Raw genomic sequence first — 27,458 nt, forward strand, 5'->3', positions numbered from 1 at the left:
CATTCTAGACTGGCATAGTTATAGCACCAGCTCATTTAGTTGGGTTCACACTATAGAGAACCCTAGTAGGTATTTGGTTGAGTACCTTTTCATATGGGTGTACTCTTATCTTTGTATATGGTGTGTTGAGTGTTATGTGAAGAAGAAGAAGATTTTCAGCCTCTCACCTTATGTGTTCTCTTTTAGGGTTTTGTGAGTGTGTGTGTGCTTGTTGCAAGAGCTCAAGCTCTCTTCTCCCCTGCATATTTTCATGGTATCAGAGCCCGGTTCATACTAAGGGCTGAGCTGCAAGCAAGAGAAGCACAAGAAGCGGTACGAGGGTAAGAGCTTCATCTACTCTTCCCTATTTGTGTTGGCGAGACTACACCCTTGTCGGGAGCTCTATGGGAGGCACCGGCAAACGATCTCTGATTGAGGAGATTTCTTCGCAAGAGTAAAGCTAAAGGGAAACTATATTGTCCTAGTGGATCGAGTTTTTTGGGCCGAAAACGCGTTTCGGGCGCGTTAGGACCTCCGTTTTTCAGAAAGCCTACGATTTTGAGCACTACGGGTAAGTCATCGATTCTTTGCAGAACTCTGTTTTAAGAACTGCAGGAAGACAGATTGGTTGTGCAGACATTGTGTGTGTTGCAAGGAGGTCAATAGTTGCCATTGGGAGTATGTATGCACATGTCACTGGTTGTGACATTTGAGTGTAGTACAGTACCGCTGCAGAAAATACAGCAATTTGTGCAGCAGGACAAAACCAGAGTGTTGTTTCTGGTAAATTTGTGTGTTTGGAAAGATGTCAAATGATGGCATAAACCAGATTGTTACTGAGAAGCTTGACAAGAACAACTTCCATGCTTGGAGGTTCAAGTTGACAAATTTCCTGATGGGAAAGGGTTATTGTTGGGACTACATAGAAGGTGAGCATGAAGAGGCACCGGAGATACCGGAGATCAATCCGAGTGTGCTGCAGATGTGAAAGAGTTCAAGGATTAGAACCAAGGAGCCCGAAAAGTTATGTATTGGCTCTCTATTAGTATACAGGACACCATGATTGGGCACATACAGGATGCCAAGTCCCCTAAGGAGGCGTGGAACACTTTGGTAAAACTCTATGAAACGACTACCAAGGCACGAAAGATACAGTTGAAGAATGAACTTCATACTGTGGAGGAAAAGAGTATGTCTGTGAATTACTATGCATTGAAGATCAAGGGTATTGTGGAATCCCTTGCATCTATTGGTGTTTTAGTAGATGATGATGATAAGGTGGAAGTCTGTCTACGTGGTCTCGGGCCACAATACAAGGCATTCAAGACGTCTATTCAGACTCGGGAAAACATTCCCAATTTCACAGATTTGGTGTCTATGTTGATTATAGAAGAGAAGAGCTTGGGGGAAGACCAACAGTCTTCACAAAACAAAAACAGTTCAGAGCAACAGGCCTTCTATACAAGTTCAAGAAGAGGACAAGGTAGAGGAGGCCGAGGCCGTGGACGCGGCCAAGGAGGTGGCCGAACAGGTAATCAAAATTATGGCCAACAGAGCAGCAACAACAATAGTCCCAGAATTCACAACAACAACACGTAGGTGGAAGAGGCCAATTCAGAGGCACGGGGAGTCAAAGAGGTCCTAGAAATTGGCAAAGGCAGTATAATGATACACGTGGATGCTTTTATTGTGGTAAGCCTGGACATGTGCAGGCAGATTGTTATAAGAAGCAGGCTGACATGCAAAATGGGAAATTGCAGCAAAATAACTATGCATCCTCGAGCATAAACAATGAGGATAATGAAAGGTTGTTTGTTATGCAGCATGTCGTTAATGCCATGTCTGAAAATGTTGAAGCAGCACATAAAGATGATGTATGGTGTAAGATCCATGACCCCATTGCGCAACAAATTTGGGGGTGCTAGCAGTGGAAGTAGCACTTCTTGCGCGGGGCAGGGTCCCACACTCAAGGCCTCGCCCACCCCACGGATATCCAGACAAGAGTCTAATCCATCGGTTCTTCAAAATTCGAACTCAAAAAAACTTTCCTTGCCCGAAAAGCACGGGTGATTCCTCCAGGATAACTTTTCTCTAACGTAGTCAAAATCCTAAACTAACTGAACTGATCTGACCGAGCCCGTAAGTCCCATAGTCAGATCAGGGAAAAGATTGTACTTGGATCATAGAGACCAACGCTTTTTTCCTCATTGAGAGACACAGCCGTTGATTATTTTCCAATTTTTATCCAGGATTTACCTCATCTATCGTACTAAACAGAAATTGAGTCTCGATTTACGGATCCATCAGTCCAGAATAACCCCAACCAGCCTAACCCCATCCAGCCCCATGGGTTAGCCAACCGCCCAACCACTGTAGTGATGGGATCCAATTAGGAATTTTGGTTAGGTTTTGTCTCGGGTACCAGGGAAAAGAGTTCCCAGACCCCCTAGCCGGATATTCATGCAAACATAAAACTAGTCACACCACTTACACGCCCAATATGAACTTGCCTTTTAAAACAATCATTTAATGAAACCATAGGGTTACTGATCATAATCCTCTAGTTATCCAGTTGAATCCTGATTTTCAATTCCTTCCTTCATCGGTGTACCTATGGCATCATTGGCAACTAGAACGCTCAACTCTTGTTTACTCAGGGGCCTTTTCAATAGTTCCTAGCTCATAGTACCCGGCAATATAATCACATAAAAATATCCAGATTGAATCTCCGTTGAAGATCAGCAAGATCAACCACTAGGTCCATATAAAAGAGCCATGGACTCATCCGTTGAGGACCAGCAAGGTCAATCAACCAGATCCATGCCCGAATTCAGAAAACAACTCTTACTCCTTGTTCCAATATCTTCCCCGATGTACTTGTGGGTATCTTCGGCGACCTGGAGCCTGAGCACCATATGGTCAGCACCCTTTAGTATCCTTCGCAGGTCACCTAGCGCTTCACTCATAGGCCGCTTCCTTGGTCCCTCATCCACTGTACCAGAAGCTCACCATTTAAATCAAACTTAGGCTGGTCAAGACCTCGGCCGACCTTGCTACAACGCGAGACGTCCTCCGTTGACTCTCCGTCCTCAGCAATTGTGCAACTTTAATAAATAGGTCTCCATGACCTCATTCACAAGACGGTCAAAATGCTTCCCCAGCATTCTTGACATAAAACAGTCATTTAAAAATAGGTTTCACATATAGATACAGTTCCAACAATATTTCTATCTTTTCTCATTACTCCGCATCCTTTCACATTAGTCCCCATCTTTTCTCATCTTACCAATTTTATTTTCTTCATCGATTCCTATCACATCACATTATTTCCACATCAAATCACATCCAATCGCATCATCCACACATCAATCCATATCATCCATACATCCATCTACATCAATCCACATTATCCACACATCCATTCACATCAATCCACATTATCCACACATCAATCCACATTATCCACACATCAATCCACATCATCCATACGTCCATCCACATCATTCACTCATCATACACACACCAATCCACATAAATTTATATCATCCACTCATCAATCCACATCATTCACATCAATCCACATCATTCATACATCCATCCACATCAATCCACATTATACACACATCCATTCACATCAATCCACATTATCTACACATCAATCCACATCATTCACTCATCATACACACACCAATCCACATCATCCACATCAATTTATATCATCCACTCATCAATCCACATCATTCACATCAATCCACATCATTCATACATCCATCCACATCAATCCACATTATCCACACAATTTCATAAGTATTCCCATTCTCATCTAATCACATCTTTTTCTACCTCAACACTTAATTCCTCATTTATCCTCATCAGATCTCATCCACTTGCATCTACCCATACATCTCATCACTTTACATACATCAACATCTATCCAGTTTACATCACATCCATTTCACATCACATCACATTCATTCACATCCTATATCATTCATTCACATCCTGATTCACAGGTTATCACATTCATTCACATACTTTATCATTCATTCACATCCTAATTCACATGCTAACACATTCATTCACATCCCATATCATTCATTCACATCCTTTATCATTCATATCTATCCAATTTACTTCCATCTCATCGTCTCTATCCTCGTTCATATCCATCACATTCACATCCACATATATTCTTCCACATACATCCACATCCATACTTATCACATACACATCCACATCTATTCTTTCATATACATCCACATCCATCTTTTCACATACATACATCCACATCCATTCTTTCTCATACATCCACTTCCATCTTTCACATACATCCACTTCCATTCTTTCACATACATCCACATCCATCTTTTCACATACATACATCCACATCCATTCTTTCTCATACATCCACATCCATCCTTCACATACATCCACATCCATTCTTTAACATACTTCCGCATCCATCATTTCACATACATGCATCGACATCCATTCTTTCTCATACATCCACTTCCATTCTTCACATACATCCACTTCTATTCTTCACATACATCCACATCCATCCATCCATTCATTCCCATCTATCTGATTCACATTACTTCTCATCACGAAGTAATGTGATGTTTGCAAATGGTTCAGGAATTGTTACAGACATAGACATTTGGCATAAAATAATTGGACATGTGAATGTGCAGAGAATGAAGTCTATGCATACTAAAGGAATTGTGACAGGGCTGCCAAAGTTTAAAGTTGAAGGTATGCAGAAAATATGTGAAGCATGCCAATTTGGAAAGCAAACAAAGCATGTATATCCACGTGATAGAAATGTGAGCAGAAATGCACTAGATGTTGTGCATTCAGATGTATGGGTCCTACGAAGACCGTCTATGGGAGGCTGTAGGTATTATGTGACATAAGTGTGGGTATACTTCATGAAGGAGAAGAGTGAGGTGTTCACTCATTTTCAAAATTTTAGAGTTATGGTTAAAAAGCAAACAGGGAACCATGTAAAGTGCCTAAGGTCAAATGGGGGGGGGAGAGTACTTCTCCAATGAGTTCTCTAAATTTTTGAAGAAGAATGGTATTCAGAGACAGTTTACATGTAGATACACTCCGCAGCAAAATGGAGTTGCTGAGCGAAAAAACAGGCACATTGCTAAGATTGCATGAGCATTGATGGGAGAGAATAATATGCCGAATAGCTATTGGGCTGAGGCTGTTTCTACAGCAATTTACATCATGAACAGGACTCCAACTGCAGCCATACATGATGTAACTCCAAAGAAGAGGTTTACTGGCAGAAAACTTGATTTATCTCATCTAAAAGTCTTTGGATGCATTGCATATGTGCATGTGCCAGATGAGCTGAGAACCAAGCTAGATCCAAAAGCTGAAAAATGTGTGTTTATTGGATATTCCCTTGAGCAAAAGGGATACAGGTGTTATAACCCTGCTACACGTGAGTTGAGAGTAAGCAGGGATGTTGTTTTTTATGAGATGAGCAGCTGGTATGATGCTGCTGGAAAAGAAGCTGTTGATGGGACTGATGTGAGTGGAAATGTGGTTGCACAGAATGCAAGTCAACAATCACAGTCTTTGAGTGGACCAGGAGAGGCCTCATCTAGTGGTTTAGTTGATAGACCATGGAGTGGCAGGCTGCGTCATAATACCAATCCTGCAAATGTGATTAGTACATCACATAAGGCCAAAGAGAAAGTGGTTGAGCCCCTCAGTATGCCTGACATTTCTGCAGGGCATTCTCATGTTGATGGAGAGTCTAGTGGCTCAGAGATGAGCCTTGCTGAGGATCTTGGGATACCAGCTAATGAGAACACCTGGTGTAAAGAAGGCTATGGAAGCCATGAATGCAAAGCTACGAAGATCTGGGGGAGAGTGAAGAATCCTGTGCAGAGGTTTACCTATGATGGTTATGTGGCGGCACATCACTATGCATACATGGCAAAAGTTATACAGGTTGTAGAGCCCACATGCATTGATGAGGCTGTTGGAAATGTGTGTTGGGAGAAAGCTATGGATGAGGAGATGGATGCACTATATGGAAATGACACAGGATTTAGTGCAATTGCCTGAAGGCAAGAAAGCCATTGGATGCAAGTGGGTGTACAAAGTAAAACATAACAGTGATGGAAGCATAAGCAGGTATAAGGCTAGATTGGTAGCCAAAGGATATGCGTAGACATATGGCATTGATTATGAGGAAACTTTCAGCCCAGTTGCCAAGATGGCAACAGTGAGAGTTGTGATAGCAGTGGCTGCGTCAAAGCAATGGTCTTTACATCAGATGGATGTAAAGAATGCATTCTTGCATGGGGATTTGTCGGAAGAGGTGTATATGTTGCAGCCACTTGTTGGTTATGAGGATATGAGTCACCTCGAGCATGTTTGCAGGTTGAAGAAAGCCTTGTATGGCTTAAAACAAGCACCAAGAGCATGGTTTGACAAGATTTCTAAATATCTTGTCACTATTGGCTTTCATGTAGCCAATGCAGATTTCTCGTTGTATGTGAGACACAGTGATAGAGGGTTGTGCTTGTTGTCATCTATGTAGATGACCTGATCATTACGGGGGACCATGATGCAGAGATCTTTGATGTAAAGATCTTGCTTAGACAGAAGTTTGAGATGAAGGATCTGGGGGAGCTCAAATATTTCTTGGGCATTGAGATGATTAGGTCACCACATGGTATTGGATTACTACAGAGACAGTATGGCTTGGACATGTTGTCCAAGTATGGTATGACAGGTTGTAAGCCTATCTCAGTGCCATTGGATCAAAATGGCAAGTTGAGTGCGGATTCAGGAGAGATTTTGGAGGATCCTACTATGTATAGGCGCATAGTAGGAAGATTGATCTACATGACGATCACCAGGCCAGATTTGAGCTATGCTGTTGGGCTGGTGAGTCAGTTTATGCAGGTTCCTCGAAAGCCGCATTTGGATGCATTGAGACGCATACTGAGGTAGGTGAGGTCTACTTTGCATTATGGACTATTTTATGAAACTGGGCCAGAGATATGTGTACATGGGTACACAGATACTGATTGGGCTGGTAGTATCTCAGATAGAAGATCTACTAGTGGCTTCATGTTTTCTTTGGGGAGTGCTGCTGTGACTTGGAGCAGCAAGAAGAAGCAGCCTACGGTTGCTCTATCCAGTACAGAGGCCGAGTACAGAGGTGCTGCTATGGCAGCATGTGAGGTAGCTTGGTTGAGAAAGCTACTTGCAGATTTGGGTCTATTAGTGGGGGATAGACAAGCTGTCATTTTTTGTGACAACATTAGCAGTATACAGTTGGCCAGGAACCCAGTTTTTCATGCTTGCACGAAGCATATAGAGGTCCACTACCATTTTGTCAGAGAGAAGGTTTTGGCAGGAGACGTTGACCTTGTTTATGTCAGCACAGGATCAGGTCGATGACATCTTCACCAAAGCATTGGGTACAAAGAAGCTCCGCAAATTCCAGGACTTTGCTTAGTGTACATGAGATGGAGTTGAGCTCGAGGGGGAGTGTTAAGATATCGAGCTCATCTAGTGAGGCGGTGGACACTGATGACCTGCCTAGGGGATAGGTCCCACACTTACACCACTGGCATGGTTAGTGAGATCATGGGTGATATGCAGCCAGTGGGATGACAGGTTGTGTGACAGCCATTCTAGAGACTGGCATAGTTATAGCGCCAGCTCATTTAGTTGGGTTCACACTATAGAGAACCCTAGTAGATATTTGGTTGAGTACCTTTTCATATGGGTGTACTCTTATCTTTGTATATGGTCTGTTGAGTGTTATGTGAAGAAGAAAAAGATTTTCAGCCTCACCTTGTGTGTTCTCTTTTAGGGTTTTGTGAGTATGTGTGTGCTTGCAAGAGCTCAAGCTCTCTTCTCCCTTGCATCTTTTCACTCAATAAAGAAGACCATAATGTGCAGTGGTCTTTACATAGCGCATAATGAATCTCACTGCATCCAAATGATGTAAGATTCCTCCCTAGCCTCTCAAAATGTCCAGCATCTTCCCCTATAATCAATCCCTCTTCAGAAATATAAAAGACTTGTTTCTAACTGTTTTAACCTAGAGAGAGAAAATATTCTAGAGAGAGAATATTCAGATTTTTAATATTTTTGGATAAAAAATTATCTCATCTTATTAAAATAAGTTCCCCTGAAACAGAAATTCAAAAAGAACTTTCCAATGTACAATTGGAATTAATTGGAAATGGGTATAAAGGACCTTAGCCTAAGGGTCTAGATTTTCAAAAAAATTTGGATTATGGTCCAATTAAGGTTCCTATGGGCCAATAGCATCAATCCATGTGTAGGGAGGAGATAAATCCAATTTGTAAAAGAAGATACCCAAAAATGAGTAAATGCTCACATAAGATGAAGAGTTGAAAATGTACAAGGTTTATTAGTAAAAAACTATGAGCAATATAAAAAATATGAGATATTTTGGGTATAATGATTCCATTTTGACACATATGTAAGGAAGGGGAGTTCTTTAAAGGAGGTGCATATTTCACATAAGATGAAGAGTTGAAAATGTACAAGGTTTATTAGTAAAAAACTATGAGCAATATTAAAAATATGAGATATTTTGAGTATAATGATTAAAAATATGAGATATTTTGAGTATAATGATTCCATTTTGACACATATGTAAGGGGTGGATGTATGAATATGAATGTGGATGCGTGGATGTATGAATATGAATGTGAATGTGGATGTGTGGATGTGGAAATGGAAGAGTGGATGTATGAATGTGGATGTGGATGTATGCATGTAGATGTGTATGTATGTATGTGGATGTAGATGTGGATGTATAGATGTGAATGGGAAAGTGGATGTGGATGTATGAATGTGAATGTGGATGTGAATGTGGATGTGGATGTGGATGTATGGATGTGGATATGGATGTGTATGTATGAATGTGGATATGGGATGTGGATGTATAAATGAGGATGTGAAAACGGATGTATGCATGTAGATGTGGATGTATGGATGTGAATGTGAATGTGTATGTGAATTAATGACTGTTTTATATGAGGAAATGGATGAGAATGAGTACACATTGAATGGAATGTGGAATAAGTAATGTGGACTAAGGAGGGATAATGTGGAAAGACGAGAATTCGATTTAGAAACTGTATTTTGTGACTGTTTGTAATTGACTATTTTATGTTAAGAATGCTAGGGAAGCATTTTGACCGTCTTGTGCATTAAGGTCATGAAGACCTAACTGTTAAAGTTACAACTGCTGACGGAGAGTCAATGGAGGACGTCTCGCGTAGTAAGGTCGACCGAGGTCTTGACCAGCCTCGGTTCGATTTAAATGGTGAGCTTCCGGTACGGTGAATGAGGGACCAAGGAAGCAGCCTATGAGTGAAGCGCTAGGTCAGACGAAGGATCCTAGAGGGTGCTGACCATACGGTGCTCGGGCTCTGGGTCGCCGAAGATACCCACACGTGCGTCGTGGAAGATATTGGAATAAGGAGTAAGAGTGTTTTCTGAAACCGGGCATTGGGTGTGTAAGTGGTGTGACTAGTTTTATGTTTGTATGAACTTCCGGCTAGGGGATGGCGGACGATCTGCTCTGCTGATTTAAAAAAAAATCTGTTATCGGACATATGTCATAGATCTCCATTAAGATCTTGTCTTGTATAAGAAATTGTTTTCCGAACTCTTAAGTCTTAGGATCTCATGAATAATATCAAAATAAAAATTTAATAATATATAAATTTTGGCAGAATCATGAGACGAGGAAACCGTGGTCGTCAGCCAGACCCTGTCTCTCAAGATGACGAGCTTGACCTTGATGTTCGCAAGGCTTTTCATAGGACTCAACCAGGACCCTTCAAAGGAGAAGGGGAGAACCTAGGCGAGGCTGTGGAGAAATGGGTGGAAGCCTTGGAAGAGTATTTTGACGTCACAGGATACAATCATAAGAGCAATTGGCTAATAAAGATCAACTGAGAAGCCAAATATGTCAAAAATTTATCAAGAAATACAAAAAGGTTGTAATTGTGTGATATAATTCATACAATTTGATATTCAAACTGAAAAATTCGTAATTTAGTAATTGGATCTTCAAATGGAAGTACCGCAATTATATAGAATCCCTGACTTGCTTGAGGCCTAGACATGATGGTATTTACCTTATAATTCCAAGGGCCGTGACTACCCATATATACCGAGAGTATAACTGCAGCTCTTTACTGACAGTATATACGAGTAAATCTAAGACTTGAAATTATAAGCGTTAATGCTATCCAGAGGATGATTTCGAATGTGGTTGATATGATTTTTAATTCTGTTTGAGAATTGATGAATTGATTTGGATTCTGATTGAAAAATGATGATCCCTGAAAATTGGTTGAAATGTAATCAGCAAATCACTATGAGATTAGTGGATTGTGCTATCAAAGTGCTAGTGTTAACACTTGACTCGGTATATCAAGTTAAGGGATGACAAATTGAAAACTTGCTTGACTGAAATTCCCGTCGAGGAATGTTCAGAAAGAAAAATTTTCGATCTGATGGACCATTATCGTGTTAAAGATATCAATGATATGATCTGAAATGAATTGTTATTTAATGATGAGTTCTATATAAGGGATATTTATCCCCGTATTCTGCTGGGTTGACCAGAATATAAGGAACCCCAGAATAAATTGGATCTTAAGAAAAAGAGTTGTCCTCTACTTTACGAGATGAGGACATCTCGCACTTTTTAAGTGGGGTAGAATGTAAGATTCCTCCCCAGCCTTCGAGGTATGCAGGAGTAAGAACCTCCTTTCTGATCTTATAAATTATTCCCTCTCTAAAATAAAAGAAAGATTCTGTTTAAAAAAGGAAGACACTTTACCCAGAATACCTTCTCAGGAGCCCACTTGTTTTAAGGATTCAGAACAATGAGTTCAAAAGTGAAAATTGGTGTTTTGGATACCAAGGTTTTGGTTTTCATTCGAGTACGGCCCAAAAGAATTCCTTTATCTCTTGGGAAGTATAAGAAGTTATCTCCCAGATATTGTGAACCTTATATTTGAATTCAATGAAAGTAGGTGACTTAGCCAACAAGCTTCTTTTACCTCCTCATCTCAAAGTTCTTAATGTATTTCATAGAAATATGTGCCAAACCCAAATCATGGAAAGACGGCAAAACTTCAGTGACAAGATACCGTTGGCTTCTAGGTTACACTAACTCCTTCCTTTATATAAGTCGTAACTTTTACTTATCGCTCACAGCAGTAATCTTACTTCCATCGATCTCCTTCTTCTTAATCTCCTTCATGGCTTGGCAACAGGAATTAGTTTTATCCATGATGATTTCTCACCTTCAAGACGCAAGCGAGTCTGTGAAGAAGGATTTTATAGAACTGTATGAGCGCTCACTTTTTCCTCATCTAGGAACTTCTGTAGCTCAAACCAAATGGCGGACCTATCAAGACATAACTAGGGTAACACCGTGGGGTCAGCAGCACTTTCGTAACAATGTCCACTTGGCCATGGTTATTGAAGCTTTGGGTTTGGGTCCCCGATACTACTGCGTCATGAGATCAAGACATCTTGGGTTTTCTGAGCGGGTCTTCTTACTGGCGTGTTTTCTTCCTCATCAAAAGATATGCCTTTACCCCGTTTTTGGCTTGCCTCTCAGAGGTCCTTTTGTTAGATCACCTCATACCACTGAGATAGGTGCGACAATAACCAACAGAATTATTCCCATAGATGAGTTACCTTATACGTGCGCAGCTTGTGAGTGCTGCTTTTGTGATCATATGATGGACGGGCTTATGGAAGTGTAACGAGTTCTTCTATCTTTACTGTATATGTTCCAAGAATGAATAAAGTTTAAATCTTGTTCTTGTCTTGATCCTTACTCTCTTTGAGACTTTTTTAATTGGTGGTTAATCTTAATTAAAAATCTTCTCTCAGTCTCATACTTGTGCATCTTGCGAAATTACCTCCAGTTTGCGAGATGAGGGCATCTCACGTTTTTCAAGTGGGAGAGAATGTAAGATTCCTCCCCAGCCTCTCAAAATGTCCAGCATCTTTCCCTGTAATCAATCCCTCTTCAAAAATATAAAAGACTTGTTTCTAACTGTTTTAACCTAGAGAGAGAAAATATTCTAGAGAGAGAATATTCAAATTTTTAATATTTTTGGATAGAAAATTATCTCATCTTATTAAAATAAGTTCCCCTGAAACAGAAATTCAAAAAGAACTTTCTAATGTACAATTGAAATTAATTGGAAATGGGTATAAAGGACCTTAGCCTAAGGGTCTAGATTTTTAAAAAAATTTGGATTATGGTCCAATTAAGGTTCCTATGGGCCAATAGCATCAATCCATGTGTAGGGAGGAGATAAATCCAATTTGTAAAAGAAGATACCCAAAAATGAGTAAATGCTCACATAAGATGAAGAGTTGAAAATGTACAAGGTTTATTAGTAAAAAACTATGAGTAATATTAAAAATATGAGATATTTTGGGTATAATGATTCCATTTTGACACATATGTAAGGAAGGGGAGTTCTTTAAAGGAGGTGCATATTTCACATAAGATGAAGAGTTGAAAATGTACAAGGTTTATTAGTAAAAAACTATGAGCAATATTAAAAATATGAGATATTTTGAGTATAATGGTTCCATTTTGACACATATGTAAGGAAGGGGAGTTCTTTAAAGGAGGTGCATATTTCACATGCTTGAATGAGTTTTAAACTCATAAAAATTGAGATATTTCATCTCTCCTCTCTCCTCATTCAAGTCTAGTTCCAAAAAGTTAGCTTAACTGACCTAAAAATGGTCAAATATTGACCGAACTGATTTAGAAAATTCTAGAATCAATTTGTTTGGTTAGGAGCTCAATTTTTCCTATAAATAGAAGCCTCCCCCTTGTTGAAAAAGATATAGTGTTTATGCATCGTTACTCTACTCCACCTAAGCCAAGAACTGTGAATTCATTAATAATTCACTAGTTTTTGGAGCTTCCCTCTTTCTTCAATCCCCATTGGTGGCTCCATCAACATACTTAACCAATTGATTGGTTGGGGGCCTCTACCGTGAACAAAGAATCAAGCAATTTGTAAGGTAATTAGTGAATTTTGATCATTTTCTATAATTTCTCAATGTTTCTCTCTTCTCAACCCCTCTCAAGCTTGAGAAGCTTAATTGGAATGGTTTTTGAATGTTATTGAAGTTAATTGATGAATGGTAGTGAAGAGTTACATAATTTGATGAATGCTATTGAAGTTAATTGATTAATGATAGTTAAGAATTACATAAATTTCTATTTATGCTTAATTCAAATGGTTTTTATGAAAGTTCTCTCTCTCACTCAAGAAATGGTCATACTCATGACCCATTCTCAATCCAAATGAAGCTTTTCATAAAGCTTTTCCTTAATCCAAGATTAATCTATACTTGAGGTCAAATTAATGACTTTTTTCTATGCTTTTAGTTTATGTATTTCATGAATATTGATGATTCAATCCATTATGGATTATTGATCCAATTAGGGATCATTCTAATTATTTCTCAATGATAAGCTTTATCCCTTAGAAAAAATTGAGATTTATCAGTCATAGCAGCGGAGCTATGGCAAAATTTTTATAAAAATTACGCATAAAATAATTTCATTCAAAGCATGAAAAGAGGACTTCCTACCATATTCTAGGAATTATCATCCTAGATTAATTGAAGATATTCATAGAGAAATTGATTTTTATATTATACATAATTGATTTTCATGCATAGAGGTATGCATAATAGATTATTATTTTAACATAAAAGTGTTACTTTTATCATAATTAGATTTCATGCATAGAGGTATGCATAAAAGATTATTATTTTAATGTAAAAGTGTTACTTTTAGCACAATTGAATTTCATGCATAGAAGTATGCATAAAAGTTGATTATTTTATTATAAAAGTGTTACTTTTATCATATTGGATTTCATGCATAGAGATATGCATAAAAGTTTATTATTTTATTTTAAAAGTGTTACTTTTATCATATTTGGATTTCATGTATAGAGGTATGCATAAAAGTTGATTATTTTATTATAAAAGTGTGACTTTTATCATATTTAAATTTCATGCATAAAGGTATGCATAAAAGTTGATTATTTTATTATAAAAGTGTTACTTTTATCATATTTGGATTTCATGCATAGATGTATGCATAAAAGATGATTATTTTATTGTAAAAGTGTTACTTTTATCATAATTAGATTTCATGCATAGAGGTATGCATAAAAGTTGATTATTTTATTATAAAAGTGTGACTTTTAACATATTTGGATTTCATGCATAAAGGTATGCATAAAAGTTGATTATTTTATTATAAAAGTGTGACTTTTATTATATTTGAATTTCATGCATAAAGGTATGCATAAAAGTTGATTATTTTATTTTAAAAGTGTGACTTTTATTATATTTGAATTTCATGCATAGAGGTATGCATAAAAGATATTCTTTTATACTAAAAGTGTGATTCTCATCATAAATGGATTTTATGCATAACTTAGATGCATAAGAGAAATTCTTTTATTCTAAAAGTGTAATTCCTACCAAATTGAATTTATGCATAAGAAGATGCATAAAAGATTGATTTTTATTTCGAAGGTGTTAGTCTCCTTAAATGGAATTTATGCATAAATAAATGTGTAGAGAAATCTTATATCAAATATAAGAATTCTCTTGTATTCTATAAAAAGATATGAAATGTGATAAGATGTGATAAGAGGTGTATGAGATGTATAAGATGTGATAAGAGGTGTATAAGATGTGATCAGATGTGATAAGAGGTGTATGAGATGTGATAAGATGTGATAAGATGCGTATGGGAAGTGATAGGATGTGATAAGAGATGTGAAAAGATGTGATAAGATGTGTATGAGATGTGATAAGATATGATAAGAGGTGTATGAGATGTGATAGAATGTGTTAAGATGAGTTAGGATGTGTTAAGATGTATATGGGATGTGTTAGGATGAGAATGGATGTAATATAGTTGTATGAATGTGATGTGGATGTATACATGTAGATGTGTATGTATGAATGTGAATGTGGATATATGGATGTAGATACGGATGTGTATCTATGTATGTGAATGTGGATGTATGAATATGAATGTGGATGTGTGGATGTATGAATATGAATGTGAATGTGGATGTGTGGATGTGGAAATAGAAGAGTGGATGTATGAATGTGGATGTGGATGTGGATGTGGATGTATGCATGTAGATGTGTATGTATGTATGTGGATGTAGATGTGGATGTATAGATGTGAATGGGAAAGTGGATGTGGATGTATGAATGTGAATGTGGATGTGGATGTGGATGTATGGATCTGGATATGGATGTGTATGTATGAATGTGGATATGGGATGTGGATGTATAAATGAGGATGTGAAAATGGATGTATGCATGTAGATGTGGATGTATGGATGTGAATGTGAATGTGTATGTGAATTAATGACTGTTTTATATGAGGAAATGGATGAGAATGAGTACACATTGAATGGAATGTGGAATAAGTAATGTGGACTAAGGAGGGATAATGTGGAAAGACGAGAATTCGATTTAGAAACTGTATTTTGTGACTGTTTGTAAATGACTATTTTATGTCAAGAATGATGGGGAAGCATTTTGACCGTCTTATGGATTAAGGTCATGAAGACCTAACTGTTAAAGTTGCAACTGCTGACGGAGAGTCAATGGAGGACGTCTCGCGTAGTAAGGTCGACCGAGGTCTTGACCAGTCTCGGTTCGATTTAAATGGTGAGCTTCTGGTGAATGAGGGACCAAGGAAGCAGCCTATGAGTGAAGCGCTAGGTCACCTGCGACGAAGGATCCTAGAGAGTGCTGACCATACGGTGCTCGGGCTCTGGGTCGCCGAAGATACCCACACGTGCGTCGTGAAAGATATTGGAATAAGGAGTAAGAGTGTTTTCTGAAACCGGGCATGGATCTGGTTGATTGACCTTGCTAGTCCTCACAACGGATGAGTCCATGGCTCTTTTTATATGGATCTGTGGGTTGATCTTGTTGATCTTTCACGGAGATTCCACTCTATTATATGAATATATTGCCGGTTACTATGAGCTAGGAACTATGGAAAAGGCCCCTGAGTGAACAGGTGGTGAGCGTTCTGGTTGCCAATGATGCCATAAGTATACCGATGAATGAATGACTGAAAATAAGGATTCAACTAGAGACTTTGAGGATTGTCATCAGTGACATAATGGTTTCATTAAAGGATTGTTTTAAAGTTAACTGATGCTAAGAAAAAGGCAATTTCATATTGGGTGTGTAAGTGGTGTGACTAGTTTTATGTTTGTATGAACTTCCGGCTAGGGGGCCTAGAAACTCTTTTCCCTGGTAGCCGGGACAAAACCTAACCAAATTCCTAATTGGATCCCATCACTACAGTGGTTGGGCGGTTGACTAACCCATGGAACTAGATGGGGTTAGGCTGGACTGATGGATCTGTAAATCGAGATTTAATTTCTATTATTACGATAGATGAAGTAAATCCCGGATAGAAATTGTTCTATGGATAGGAATCAACGGCTGTGCCTCTTGATGGGAAAAAAAGCGTTGATCCCAATGATCCAAGTGCAAGTTTCTTCCTTGATTTGACCAAGTACCGTTAAAGGTGCAGTCAGATCAGTTTGATCAATAATGATCTTGACTACGTTAGAGTAAAGAGTTATCCTGGTGGAATCGCCCGTGCTTTCCGGGTAAAGGAAGTTTTTTCGGTTTCGGTTTTGGACAAACCGACGGCGGATTAGTCTCTTGTCCGGATATCCGTGGGCGAGACTCCGAGTGTGAGACCCCTACCCGCGCAGGATGTGCTACTTCCGCTGTTAGTACCCCGATTCTGTTGCGCGGTGGAGATCGGGATCTTATAAATGAGGTTTTCTCGGACTTTGCATAAATTGGCTTACTAGCCCTACCGCATAACTTAGATCCGGTCGTGTGATAGTCATGTAAATAAGACTGCCAACCATCTTTCTATACATAGATGGATCATCCAAATCTTCACCAAAATCAGTCCACAGCTTCACATTCTGCTCCAAAAGTGTACTCATTGGCTTACACCCTATCATCCCATATTTTGCCAACATATCCAAAGTATACTGGCGTTGGACTAACCATGTTCCTGCATAGTCTTTGATCACTTCAATCCGAAGAAAATATCTCAATTCACCCAGGTCTTTCATATCAAACTGTCCACTCAATGCCTTCTTAACATGTATAACATCTGTAGCATGATCTCCTGTGACAATCAAGTCATCCACATAGATGACAAGCAAGACAATCCCATGATTTGTTTTCTTCACATAGAGTGAAGAATCTGCTGAAGAAACCTGAAATCCAATAGAGATAAGATATCAGCTTATCTTATCACTCCAAGCACGAGGTGCTTGCTTCAAACCAAATAAGATATCGGCTTATCTTATCACTCCAAGCACGAGGTGCTTGCTTCAAACCATATAATGCTTTCTTTAACCTACATACATGAGTGGGGTACCTCAGCGGGTGTACATATCCTTCAGGTTGTGCCATATAAACTTCCTCTTGTAAATCACCATTTAGAAATATATTTTTCACATCCATTTGATGCATTTCCTAACCATTTGCTGCACCCATAGCAATGACTGCTCTCATTGTTCCCATCTTTGCAACTGGACTAAATGTTTCATCATAGTCCAAGCCTTGGTTTATACATAACCCTTAGCTACCAGCCGTACTTTATGGTGCTCAATGGAACCATTTGATTTTCATTTCACCTTATAAACCCATTCGCAACCAATGACATTCTTGCCTTGTGGGGTAAGGCAACCAAATCCCAAGTTTCATTATAGACCAATGCGTCCATCTCAGAACTTGTTTGTGGCAAGTTCACATGCACATCAGCATGAATGGAATCAATGACACCCTCATTCTTTGCCTTGTACCAACTAACAAGTTCATCAAACACTACATCTCGTGAAATAAGCACTTGCCTAGTATGTGGATTGTAACATTTATATGCCTTGCGATCCTGTGCATACCCAACAAAAATGCACTTTTCTACCTTAGGATCTAGCTTCTTCCTTCTCTCATCTGGCACATGCACATAAGCTATGCTACCAAACACTTTGAGGTGTCCAATGTCTGGCCTAAAACCTGTAAAACGCATCTCTGGCATACTTTCATGTATGCCAGCTGTGGGTATCTTATTAACTACATACACGGTTATGGCACACACTTCTGCGCAATAATAGTCAAGAGCAAGCTGTTGGCTATTTTGACTTGGCCGACTAGCTTGCTCCCACCTCCTATTTTGTATCGGATTGTGTGTATATAGCAGAGTTTATACAACTTCTCTCTCTCTCTACACTTCTGCATTTTGTTCTCTACAACACTTGTCTCATATATTCGTTGTGCATTCTGACAGAGAGATGTGACACTCGACATAGCCACTAAGTTATGCAGAGCGTGACGCCCCAAACCCCATGGCCCTCGCCCACGGCCACGCCACCATAAGAGGATCCGGGCCATCATCTCCCAACATTATAGAACCTTCTCGCGCTGGCTCAGTTTTACCACCTTGAGCACCGTGTCACACCGGCCCATGAGGGATGTATTAAGGTGATATGAGAGCTCTCTGCTCATGTACCTAGATAAGATTTTATAGTTCTAGATTTTTGTTTTCTTTCTTTATTACTATTTTGTACCCAAGATGAGGTACCTTATGGATATGATGTAACCTTTTGATCTCATAGGTCATTTTGGCCTTTTGAAGACGTTAATACAACTCTCTCCCTCTCTCTTAAACATTTACACCTACATTGAAGAAGCTAACTGAAGATCAGTAAAAGTTTGATATTGAAAGTTGAAAAACGAAAATGATAAAAAACGATTACTCCTACACAGTCATTAAAACTCAGGTTTGTAAAGTTACAATGAGAATTGAGAGACTGCCATTTAGACATCATACACTATAACACAATACTTCAGGTCCGATATGAAACTGTTATGAAACCATAGTTTATACAGATATGAAAGTATGGGATAATACACATCTGATTGGAGTACCACACGCAAAAATAGACTTTAGACATATGTGTGCTGCGACACCGTCAAATAGAAGACTACTGATAGCCAACCATCAACATAATGCCCTCAGCCTAAAGAGTAGCCAAAAGCATGTGCATGTATTAAACAAGAGGCTATGTAGAGGAATCAACTTTTAGAAGGCCCCCATTCGAAGTGTGGAGAACCTATGCATCCAGTCACAACATAAACTTACAATAACAACTCAATTATAAATACAAGAGAGTAAAATATATGCCTTTTAGTCAATGCTCTCGGAGACAATCGACATGGCATCAGTTCTGACCGCCCGTCTCCAATTAGTCATCATCAAGGCCTCCAATCAAAAAAAATTGGTGGCCAATATTTAAATGCAGTTAACGAGCGCAGCACTGAGCCAAGCCAACTTAAACAACAAGGGCAACATTAACGCACACGAATCCTCCTCATGGCTCAAAGAATAACCCTTCTGTTCAGGCAATGCTTAGATCTTGCAACACCAGGAATAAGAGTATGTGTGTATGCACACACAACATGTGCGTCTGTGTGTGCACGCGCGCACATGTTGTACATCGTGTGCAAAATTCATGCACAAACATGCAGATCGTTCTACTATACGAGCAAACAAAAAACTAAAAAACAACCATCTTAAATTCCTGCAAGAGACCATTCTACTATACTAAGACAGGTAGCTGAGCCAGAGCAAACAAAAAACAAAAAAACAACCATCTTAAACTCCTGCAAGAGACCATCACCTAACATGACAAGCTTTCAAAAAGTTTCAAAACACCGTGAAATGCTCAGGAATAAAGCTAAATTCTTTAAGTACAAACAGCAAACAAGATCTATGCTTCTCTTCTGAATCTAAACTTCATGAGACAACTAATCAAACAAGCTCTTTTGCGTGCAGCGAGGAAAAGCATGTAAGTAGAGAGAGTAAGTACCTATGCTTTCTTGCCTCTATAAACTCATACCCAAAGGAAGCAAAGTCATACAATAATGCTAGTTAATTTCACACATGCCTCCTCTTTTGTGTCCTCCTTCCTGTTTCCTTCCATGTCATCCATATCACACATGCCTCCTCTTTTGTGTCCTCCTTCCTGTTTCCTTCCATGTCATCCATATCACACCTCCCTTGTCTTCATCCTTTGCCTTGTTATCACCCTCTTTATCCTCTCCCTTGTCATCATCCTTTCCCATCTCGCCCTCCTCTTCATGCTCTCCCATCTCGTCCTCTATGAATGGCTTGACATTGTATCCCATAGGGATCATGTCAAGTAACAAATCCTGTTCATCGCAGCCAGCATCCTTAAATATGTCCTCACAAGTCCTAGAGAGCTGCAGCAACTTAGGAAGAACATTTGCATCTCGCATATTCGTCGACTGAAGGTGCTTGAAGGAAGAAAGGCCATAGGCCACTACAGTGTTATGATTGACTTTAACATCAGGCTTCCCTCTGTGGCCAATTTGGAAAAAAAATTCTGCACAGGAATCTGCCCTTGTATCATCCTGAAGATCTTCTATTTCTCGGTTGAAGGACCGCTCATTCCTCTGGTTTTTGATCTGTCCTATGATGGAAGTAGTCCCATGAAAAACTGCCTGGTTTTGACACTGAATGACTTTCGCAGCTCTTGGCAGCACAGGACGCTCACGAGGGCCAACTGGAGAGGGGCCAAAACGACCAGGAAGGGCAAAGTCAAGAACGCGCTCATTCCTCCTCACAACTAGTGCAGTACACCTAACAAAGGCCCTCTCCAATAGTTGCTGAGAAAATTCCACAGACGTTGAGGTGAAAGAGTTGAAGAAAAGAGTTGTTTCCGTGTTCACAAGATTAGCCTTCAACTCCTCCACAACACCGCTCCCAAACATGGCATTCAAGAAGGTGGCCATCGTCACAGGTTGGATGTAGTCTTTACTCTTTGTGCACTCATGCATAGCTAGCATGATAATAATCCTAGCCACCATCTCCCCCCTAATACCTTCATGCACCAAGCCATCTAGGCAAGCCTCCGTCAGCTTGTCTAGAAAATCACCCAGAAATTTATCATTATTGGCATGCAGCAACTTAGCAGCACCAGCAGCAAGAGCCGGCTCCACAGCCGCTGCCGTGTAGACTCTTCGCCTGTCCTCTGTTATCTTCACGATAGTTCTCATGTGCTTTGCCACAAGTTGCTCTGGAAGATTCCCCCACGCAACCACATCTAATCCCACAATACAGGCAAAAACAGCTATTGCTATGTCCCGAGTCACCCAGCCTGGCTTTGTGATATCAATGTTCTTCCCAAGCAACTTCATCTTTGCCAACAGAATGGTTGCGCCCAGCTTGTCAGTTGTGTCGACTGAATCATAGTATGCTGCCCAGAGTGGCCTCCCATATCGTATCGCATGTGTAGGATCTGTGCTTACATCATCCTCACTGCTGCTAGCCTGGGCAAGAATATCACTCTTTCCAATCAAATAAATGGGATGGTAGACAGTGAAAGGGTTAGCCAATCTCACACGTGCACTTCCATCTGCTGCTGCTGCTGCTGCTGCTGCTGCTGCTGGTAGGTCTGCCATTTTTCTATCAGTGCCCAGCACTATACTGAAAAAGCTGCTGCCTCTCGGGATACTTCTTAATGACCTCCTGAACTTCGTAAAATTGTCACCTAGCTCTCCTGCTTCGTCTACACACAAAAGAAGCCTCTTATTCTCCAGCTTCTTTATGTCTTCCTTGAAGAACTGCTCATACTTTTCTTCATCCCATTCTGGAAATTTTTTTAAAGATCTGAGAATTTGCTGGAACTGATTGAATATTTCAGTTTGGAGGGACTGTCCTTTCTCCTGTGCGTGTATCCATGCTTCACATGTCATGTCAGTATGCTGATTGAAGACTGCCATGATGCTAGCAACAAGTGCCACAAAGGTTTTCTCACTGGATTGTGGGTTCTGCATAATGTCTGCTAGCTGCTCAGTGCGTCTCGGGAACCCAGTCTGCTCCTTTCCCATGCATGATATGTAAAAAACATAGAACTCCTTCCGCCACAGCTCGCAAATCAATCTTGACTTGCCCCATCCGCTGCTTTGAACCAAAGCAACCAGCGGCGCATACCTCTCATAGCGGTTCCATGAACTGGCATAACGCTGCAACTGCTGAGCCACATGGGTAAGTGCCTTCTCTGGAGCGACGTACTGAGTATCCCAGGCACGCTTTGCAGCCTCCATGTCCGGATCCCAGATCTTGTGCTGAAGCAAAGCACCCTTATCCTTTCGCTTGACAGCAGGGAAAAGGCCCAGAACATCGCCATAGGTTTGGCAGTTTGCTAAGCGTTCCAGACAAGATCTTGGATCGCTGCAGTCCACAGACTCCAAGTCAAGTCTTATACCCAATGCTGATTGCAAGAACGCCGCAAAGCTCTCCTGATTTCTGGTGATTACTGCTCTCGAAGGCTCAGAATTTAAAATAAAATCTATGAGTTCAGAGTCCAATCCATCAGCTTCGGTCAATCCTGGGCGAAGGGTCGCCATGGCTTCGAAACCCACAAGAACGGCGGACAAAGGGCGGTTTAACCCACAAGATTAAGGATAACCTCACAAAGAATAACCTCACACAGCATGAATTCCCTATTTTAGGGACATGCAAGGCCACTTAAATAGAGACATGCAAGGCCACCTAAATAGAGTCTTAAACGTGGCTTCTTCCCTATTTTAGGGAAGAAGCAGCATATGCTGGAGACGATGATCTTCCACAGCTTGTTTCGACGATAGGAGCCCGCCCTTGTTCCTTGCTTCTTCCCTATTTTAGGGACATGCAAGGCCACTTAAATAGAGTCTTAAACGTGGCTTCTTCCCTATTTTAGGGACATGCAAGGCCACTCAAATAGAGTCTTAAACGTGGCTTCTTCCCTATTTTAGGGACATTCAAGGCCACTCAAATAGAGTCTTAAACGTGGCTTCTTCAAGGCCACTCAAATAGAGTCTTAAAAGTGGCTTCTTCCCTATTTTAGGGAGGCCACTCAAATAGAGTCTTAAACGCTGTCGGCGACCCCTGTAATTAATTAATTACTTGGTGTGTATTTTTTGTAAGGTCCAAATTTCAAAATAGAAATGGCATTCCTTTTTATTTAGGCAATATCAACACTTGTCCGCCTATCTGCCTGGCATGCTGGCAGGTTTATTATAGTGGAATTCCTTTCTCCCATCGTGGAGGCCAACCCATAGAAGGTTCTCTCTCCCATCGTGGAGGCTCCTCATAGCATCAGATTTCCTCTTCTGTAATTATAAAGGGTTGCTTATAAGCACCCCAATAATTAAGGTTTGGCAGATCCAATAAATCCCAATCTTGGGTTTGATCGATGGATGGCAGCAGAAGATGCTGGGCTGTGATGGTAGAAGAGTCAACGTTGTGTGCATCCTCGTGGTTGTCGTTGTTTCAAAATTTCAGCCTGTTGTGATTATAAAAACTTTAAGTTTGGAAGAGTCAACGTTGTGTGCATCCTTGTGGTTGTCGTTGTTTCAAAATTTCAGCCTGTTGTAAAATTGTTGTGATTATAAAACAAGACACAATAGGATCCTATGGCCATGGCGAGTGCGATTGGAATGCACCTTTCCTCACCTCAACAAAGGGAAAATATTTCTTGTGTTAAGGTAGTAAATGACTATGAAGCTAGCATTTTCATAAGTTATGGTCATAAACACTATAGGTCTTGGAAGAGTTTCTTAGTTGGATTTCTAGGGTCAAGCAAAGCTACATGGTCAATATGCTAGATGAGAATAAGCGTTGCATAGCTGAGGTGTAACCCCGTTCACCCATACAACACAACTAGCACAATTCAACCCATGTAGCAAGTTAGTGGGCCCACATGAAGCCTCTTTCTCAAATTGGCAAGTCGATATGTCAAGTATAGTGAACGAGAAGGAGCACCAAGCAGGACAACCAATATGCAACGAAAAGGAGGCTAACTATGCTACAATGCTAGTTACAACCTAACTATGTACTTCCTTATTCCATATTTTTGGAAGGGCTTCAACTCAGGGAGTGCACTATACAAAAATCATAGATACAACATGCGTTCAAGAGGTATTTGAAAACCCCCTTACTTGTAAATCTGAAGTAAATAAAACTAACCCGTTTCTCTTAAGGAACTTACATATTTTTTCCAAAATTGGATTTAAATATCCCTCATGTAAATAAATTTCTAAAAATTTATCTTAATTTCAGGTTTAAAATGTTGGAATATTGATGTTTAGCATGCCTAGGATGTGCTCATGAGCACTAGTGCCTGAGTGAATTCAAAGATAAAACTAATAATTGTAAAGGGGGTTGCAGGCGCACTTAGTGTACTCTCCATTAAGTAGAGTGTGTGTAGCTAATGAATTAATCAATCGATTTTAGTCATTTGATGCATGCATTAACTAGCTTGTGAGCTCTCCTTTGAATGTTTCCATTCATGAAATGGGCATGTGATTGAGTAGCTAGTGGGTTTGTGCATTGAAGTCATTACTTTGTTTTATTAGTTGTGGGCTTGTGTTTAATCTTTAGGATCATTAGCATTTCTCATAGGATCACTCACGAGCTAGGTGACCAGTGGGCTCATGCGGGTTAAGAAATAGAGCCCTGGGAAATGTTAGCTTAAGCTTAGATTGAGTTAGAAAAACTTAGCATCACTCCCTGATGGATTGAGTGGCTATAGAGACTAGATTAGATAGATTGAGGCAAGTGACAAGCTAGCCATAGCATAGCTACTTGTGTGGATTGAGCGTAGGTAGGTAGATAGAGCCTTGAAGTACTCTATAGCAAGTAATGTGCACTCCCTCGCTTGACAAACAAGGTTTCTTCCGTGGGCTAGTCGGGTTAGAGTGCTTGGTTTAACAAGCTAGTTGGGTTAGAGTGCTTGGTTTAACAAGCTAGTTGGGATCATAGAGTGTAGAGCACCTACTATATGCGATGCCACCCAACAATGGCACCGCTATATGGGATCGTAGAGTGTAGAGCACCTGCTCCCAACAATAAGCACCGCTCTACTGAGGACTCAACAATGTAAGCTATTGAGTCACTTGTATTGGGGATTTAGTTAGCTGCATTTGGTTGCAAAACTAGTGGATTTGGAAGAAGGGTTGGGTGTGTGATCCCAAGGCCTTCGGTAGATACGGTAGTGATAGCTTAGTTGTTTTCTTGTTGAGTTGTGGGTTCTTCAAAAACCCCGTTCGTGATTGAGACACTCCCATCATTAGATTAGCATTTTCTTAGTAGTATATTAGCTTTGGTTTACCTTTAGCTTGGTATTATCTTAGCACTAGTTTTGCTCTAGCTTTAGCCTTAGCTTTAGTTTTCCTTTAGACTAGCATTAGCTTAGCTTTAGTTTGTATTTAGACTAGCCTTAGTTTAGTCTTTTGATTGCCATTAGCATAGTCTTAGCTTACTCTTAGCTTAGACTTCTTTACCTTTGTTTTTGCATCATTGTTATGTCATTTCAAGTTATGTTGTATTTAGTAGGCTTTAACTTATTTTTTGTCGTGTGTTTTCTCTTTTTGTTTTGTGTGCTAACAATAGGTGCAGGTTAGGTACACAAGAGCAGGAGAGGTAAGTGCTCATAAGTGAGCCATCATTTATTCCTTATTCCTACATTATCAAGGCCTTAGAAGGCTTTTACATGAGTTATATTGGGTAGATTAGGACCAAAATTCGTCAAAAGTAGTTTTCAGGAGTAGTAGGATTGCTATTCTATTATGGGAGGACCAAATCTTCACGTCCAGCTAAGGTTGGAGAGAGATGGGGATTCTACAATCTGTAACTAACTTCTAACTGCCCTCTGCATAGTGGGTTGGCCTAGGTCCCAAGACCCTGTCAGAGTGAGGGTTTATCATTTTGATCAATTTTGAGCTCCAAGCAGCACTCTGTAATTACAGAATCGCCATCTTATTTTGGTGAATTCAGGCATTGAAATAGAGGTGAAGAAGTGATCTAGCATGATAAACATGATCTACTAAATGCCTTGCACAAGGCCATCTACTTAGATTTTAATTGGGAGCATTTTTCAAGATGGTGATTCTCCACAAATGGCGATGTTGCAATCCGCGAGGAATTTTTGGACCTGTTTCATCTACTACATATAGACCATCCCCATAGCTCATATACCAAAGGGTTTCAAAAATAGACCTCATTTCTAGAGGCCTTAACAAGGTTGCATAAGTAATTTGACATGATAGACATAGTCTACTGAGTGTCTTGCACCTGCCCATCAAGTTAGATTTGAATTGGGACCATTTACCAAGATGGTGATTCTATAATCTAGTGGGAATTCTTAAGAGCTATTTCATTTGGTGTGTATCGACAAACCATAGAGTACAAAGGACATCTCAAATGGACCTCATTTGACCCCCCAACCACCACTCATTCTAGAGAAAAATAGCCAAAACAACACAACTTTGAAATCGGTTTTTTTCCTGCAAATAACATCACAAAGACGTACTTTGCACTCACAAATAAAAACATAAAAAGAAAGATCATATGTATTCTTAGACATCTTGCCATTTGGGTAACATTTGGGACTTCTACTACACTTTTCTAAAGAATACATTTCATGGAAATGGGCATAACTTTTGCATCGTAACTTTGATTGTAGATGTTTTTTGATAGAAATCAAGAGTGAGTCACTCTACAAAGCACTTCATGGACCACAATATTCAATGTGACTATGCCAGCATTGGAGTTTGCTTTTCCAAATTGGACTAGAAGACCTCCGTTTGATGCTCTGAAGTTAGGGTGTTCTAGAAGTCTATTTTGGTACATTTTTTACTCAAAGTTGCTGCATTGTCTTGCATATAATTCATTCATATCATTAGATCAGGATTAAAAGGAACGACATCTCATATAAATTTGAGATAAAGGTGGATATCAACTATTACTTCTTGGGTCTCTACCCACGGTAGCAATAACAAGACCCACATACCGCTTGAACAAATCATAGGGGATTACTCTTCATGCTCAAGCAAAACAGAAACACTGACTCCACTAGAAGTGAAACATCTAAGTGCTCATGGGTGATTGCATGAATTCTGAAAGACCTAAAATTGGGAACCAAGTTCCACCTTTAGACAAAATTGGGGGAATGGATCTTGACACGAGGCTTATCTACATGGTACTAACAAGCATGGTGTAAAGTTGTATTTTGACCCCCTCAATAGGATAGCAATGAAGATGGAGGACATTTCATCTCCAATAGAAATCATGGTATGGGTTAACTTCTAGGGTGACTAATACATGGGGATGAATGAGACCTCTATGAGCAAATGGATGCTTTTGAATGGATACAACGAGAGACTATGGGTCAACAACCAAATCAACCATTTTGCCAAATTAGAAGGTTTTTGCTGAGGTAAGCTCTAAGCCTGCTAAAGTT

The 27,458-nt window shown here is 39.8% G+C and overlaps 1 protein-coding gene across 1 annotated transcript; it reads right to left on the bottom strand.

Annotated features, from left to right (window-relative positions):
• Positions 1 to 19,875: 19,875 nt before the first annotated feature.
• Positions 19,876 to 22,940, bottom strand: LOC147635051 (uncharacterized). The gene is made up of 2 exons (XM_086804302.1): positions 20,156 to 22,940; positions 19,876 to 20,099 (listed from the first exon to the last, which is right to left on the bottom strand). The coding sequence occupies exons 1-2, from the start codon at positions 22,582 to 22,584 to the stop codon at positions 20,090 to 20,092; spliced, it is 2,439 nt and encodes an 812-aa protein (XP_086660428.1). The 5' UTR covers positions 22,585 to 22,940; the 3' UTR covers positions 19,876 to 20,089.
• Positions 22,941 to 27,458: the final 4,518 nt, after the last annotated feature.

Source organism: Cibotium barometz, chromosome 10 (assembly GCF_041138505.1).
Source record: "Cibotium barometz isolate CiBa-2024 chromosome 10, ASM4113850v1, whole genome shotgun sequence".
NCBI classification, from domain to species: domain Eukaryota; kingdom Viridiplantae; phylum Streptophyta; class Polypodiopsida; order Cyatheales; family Cibotiaceae; genus Cibotium; species Cibotium barometz.

Excerpts from the sequence above, each read along its gene's own strand:
- LOC147635051 (XM_086804302.1), bottom strand. The coding sequence starts at position 22,584 with ATGGCGACCCTTCGCCCAGGATTGACCGAAGCTGATGGATTGGACTCT.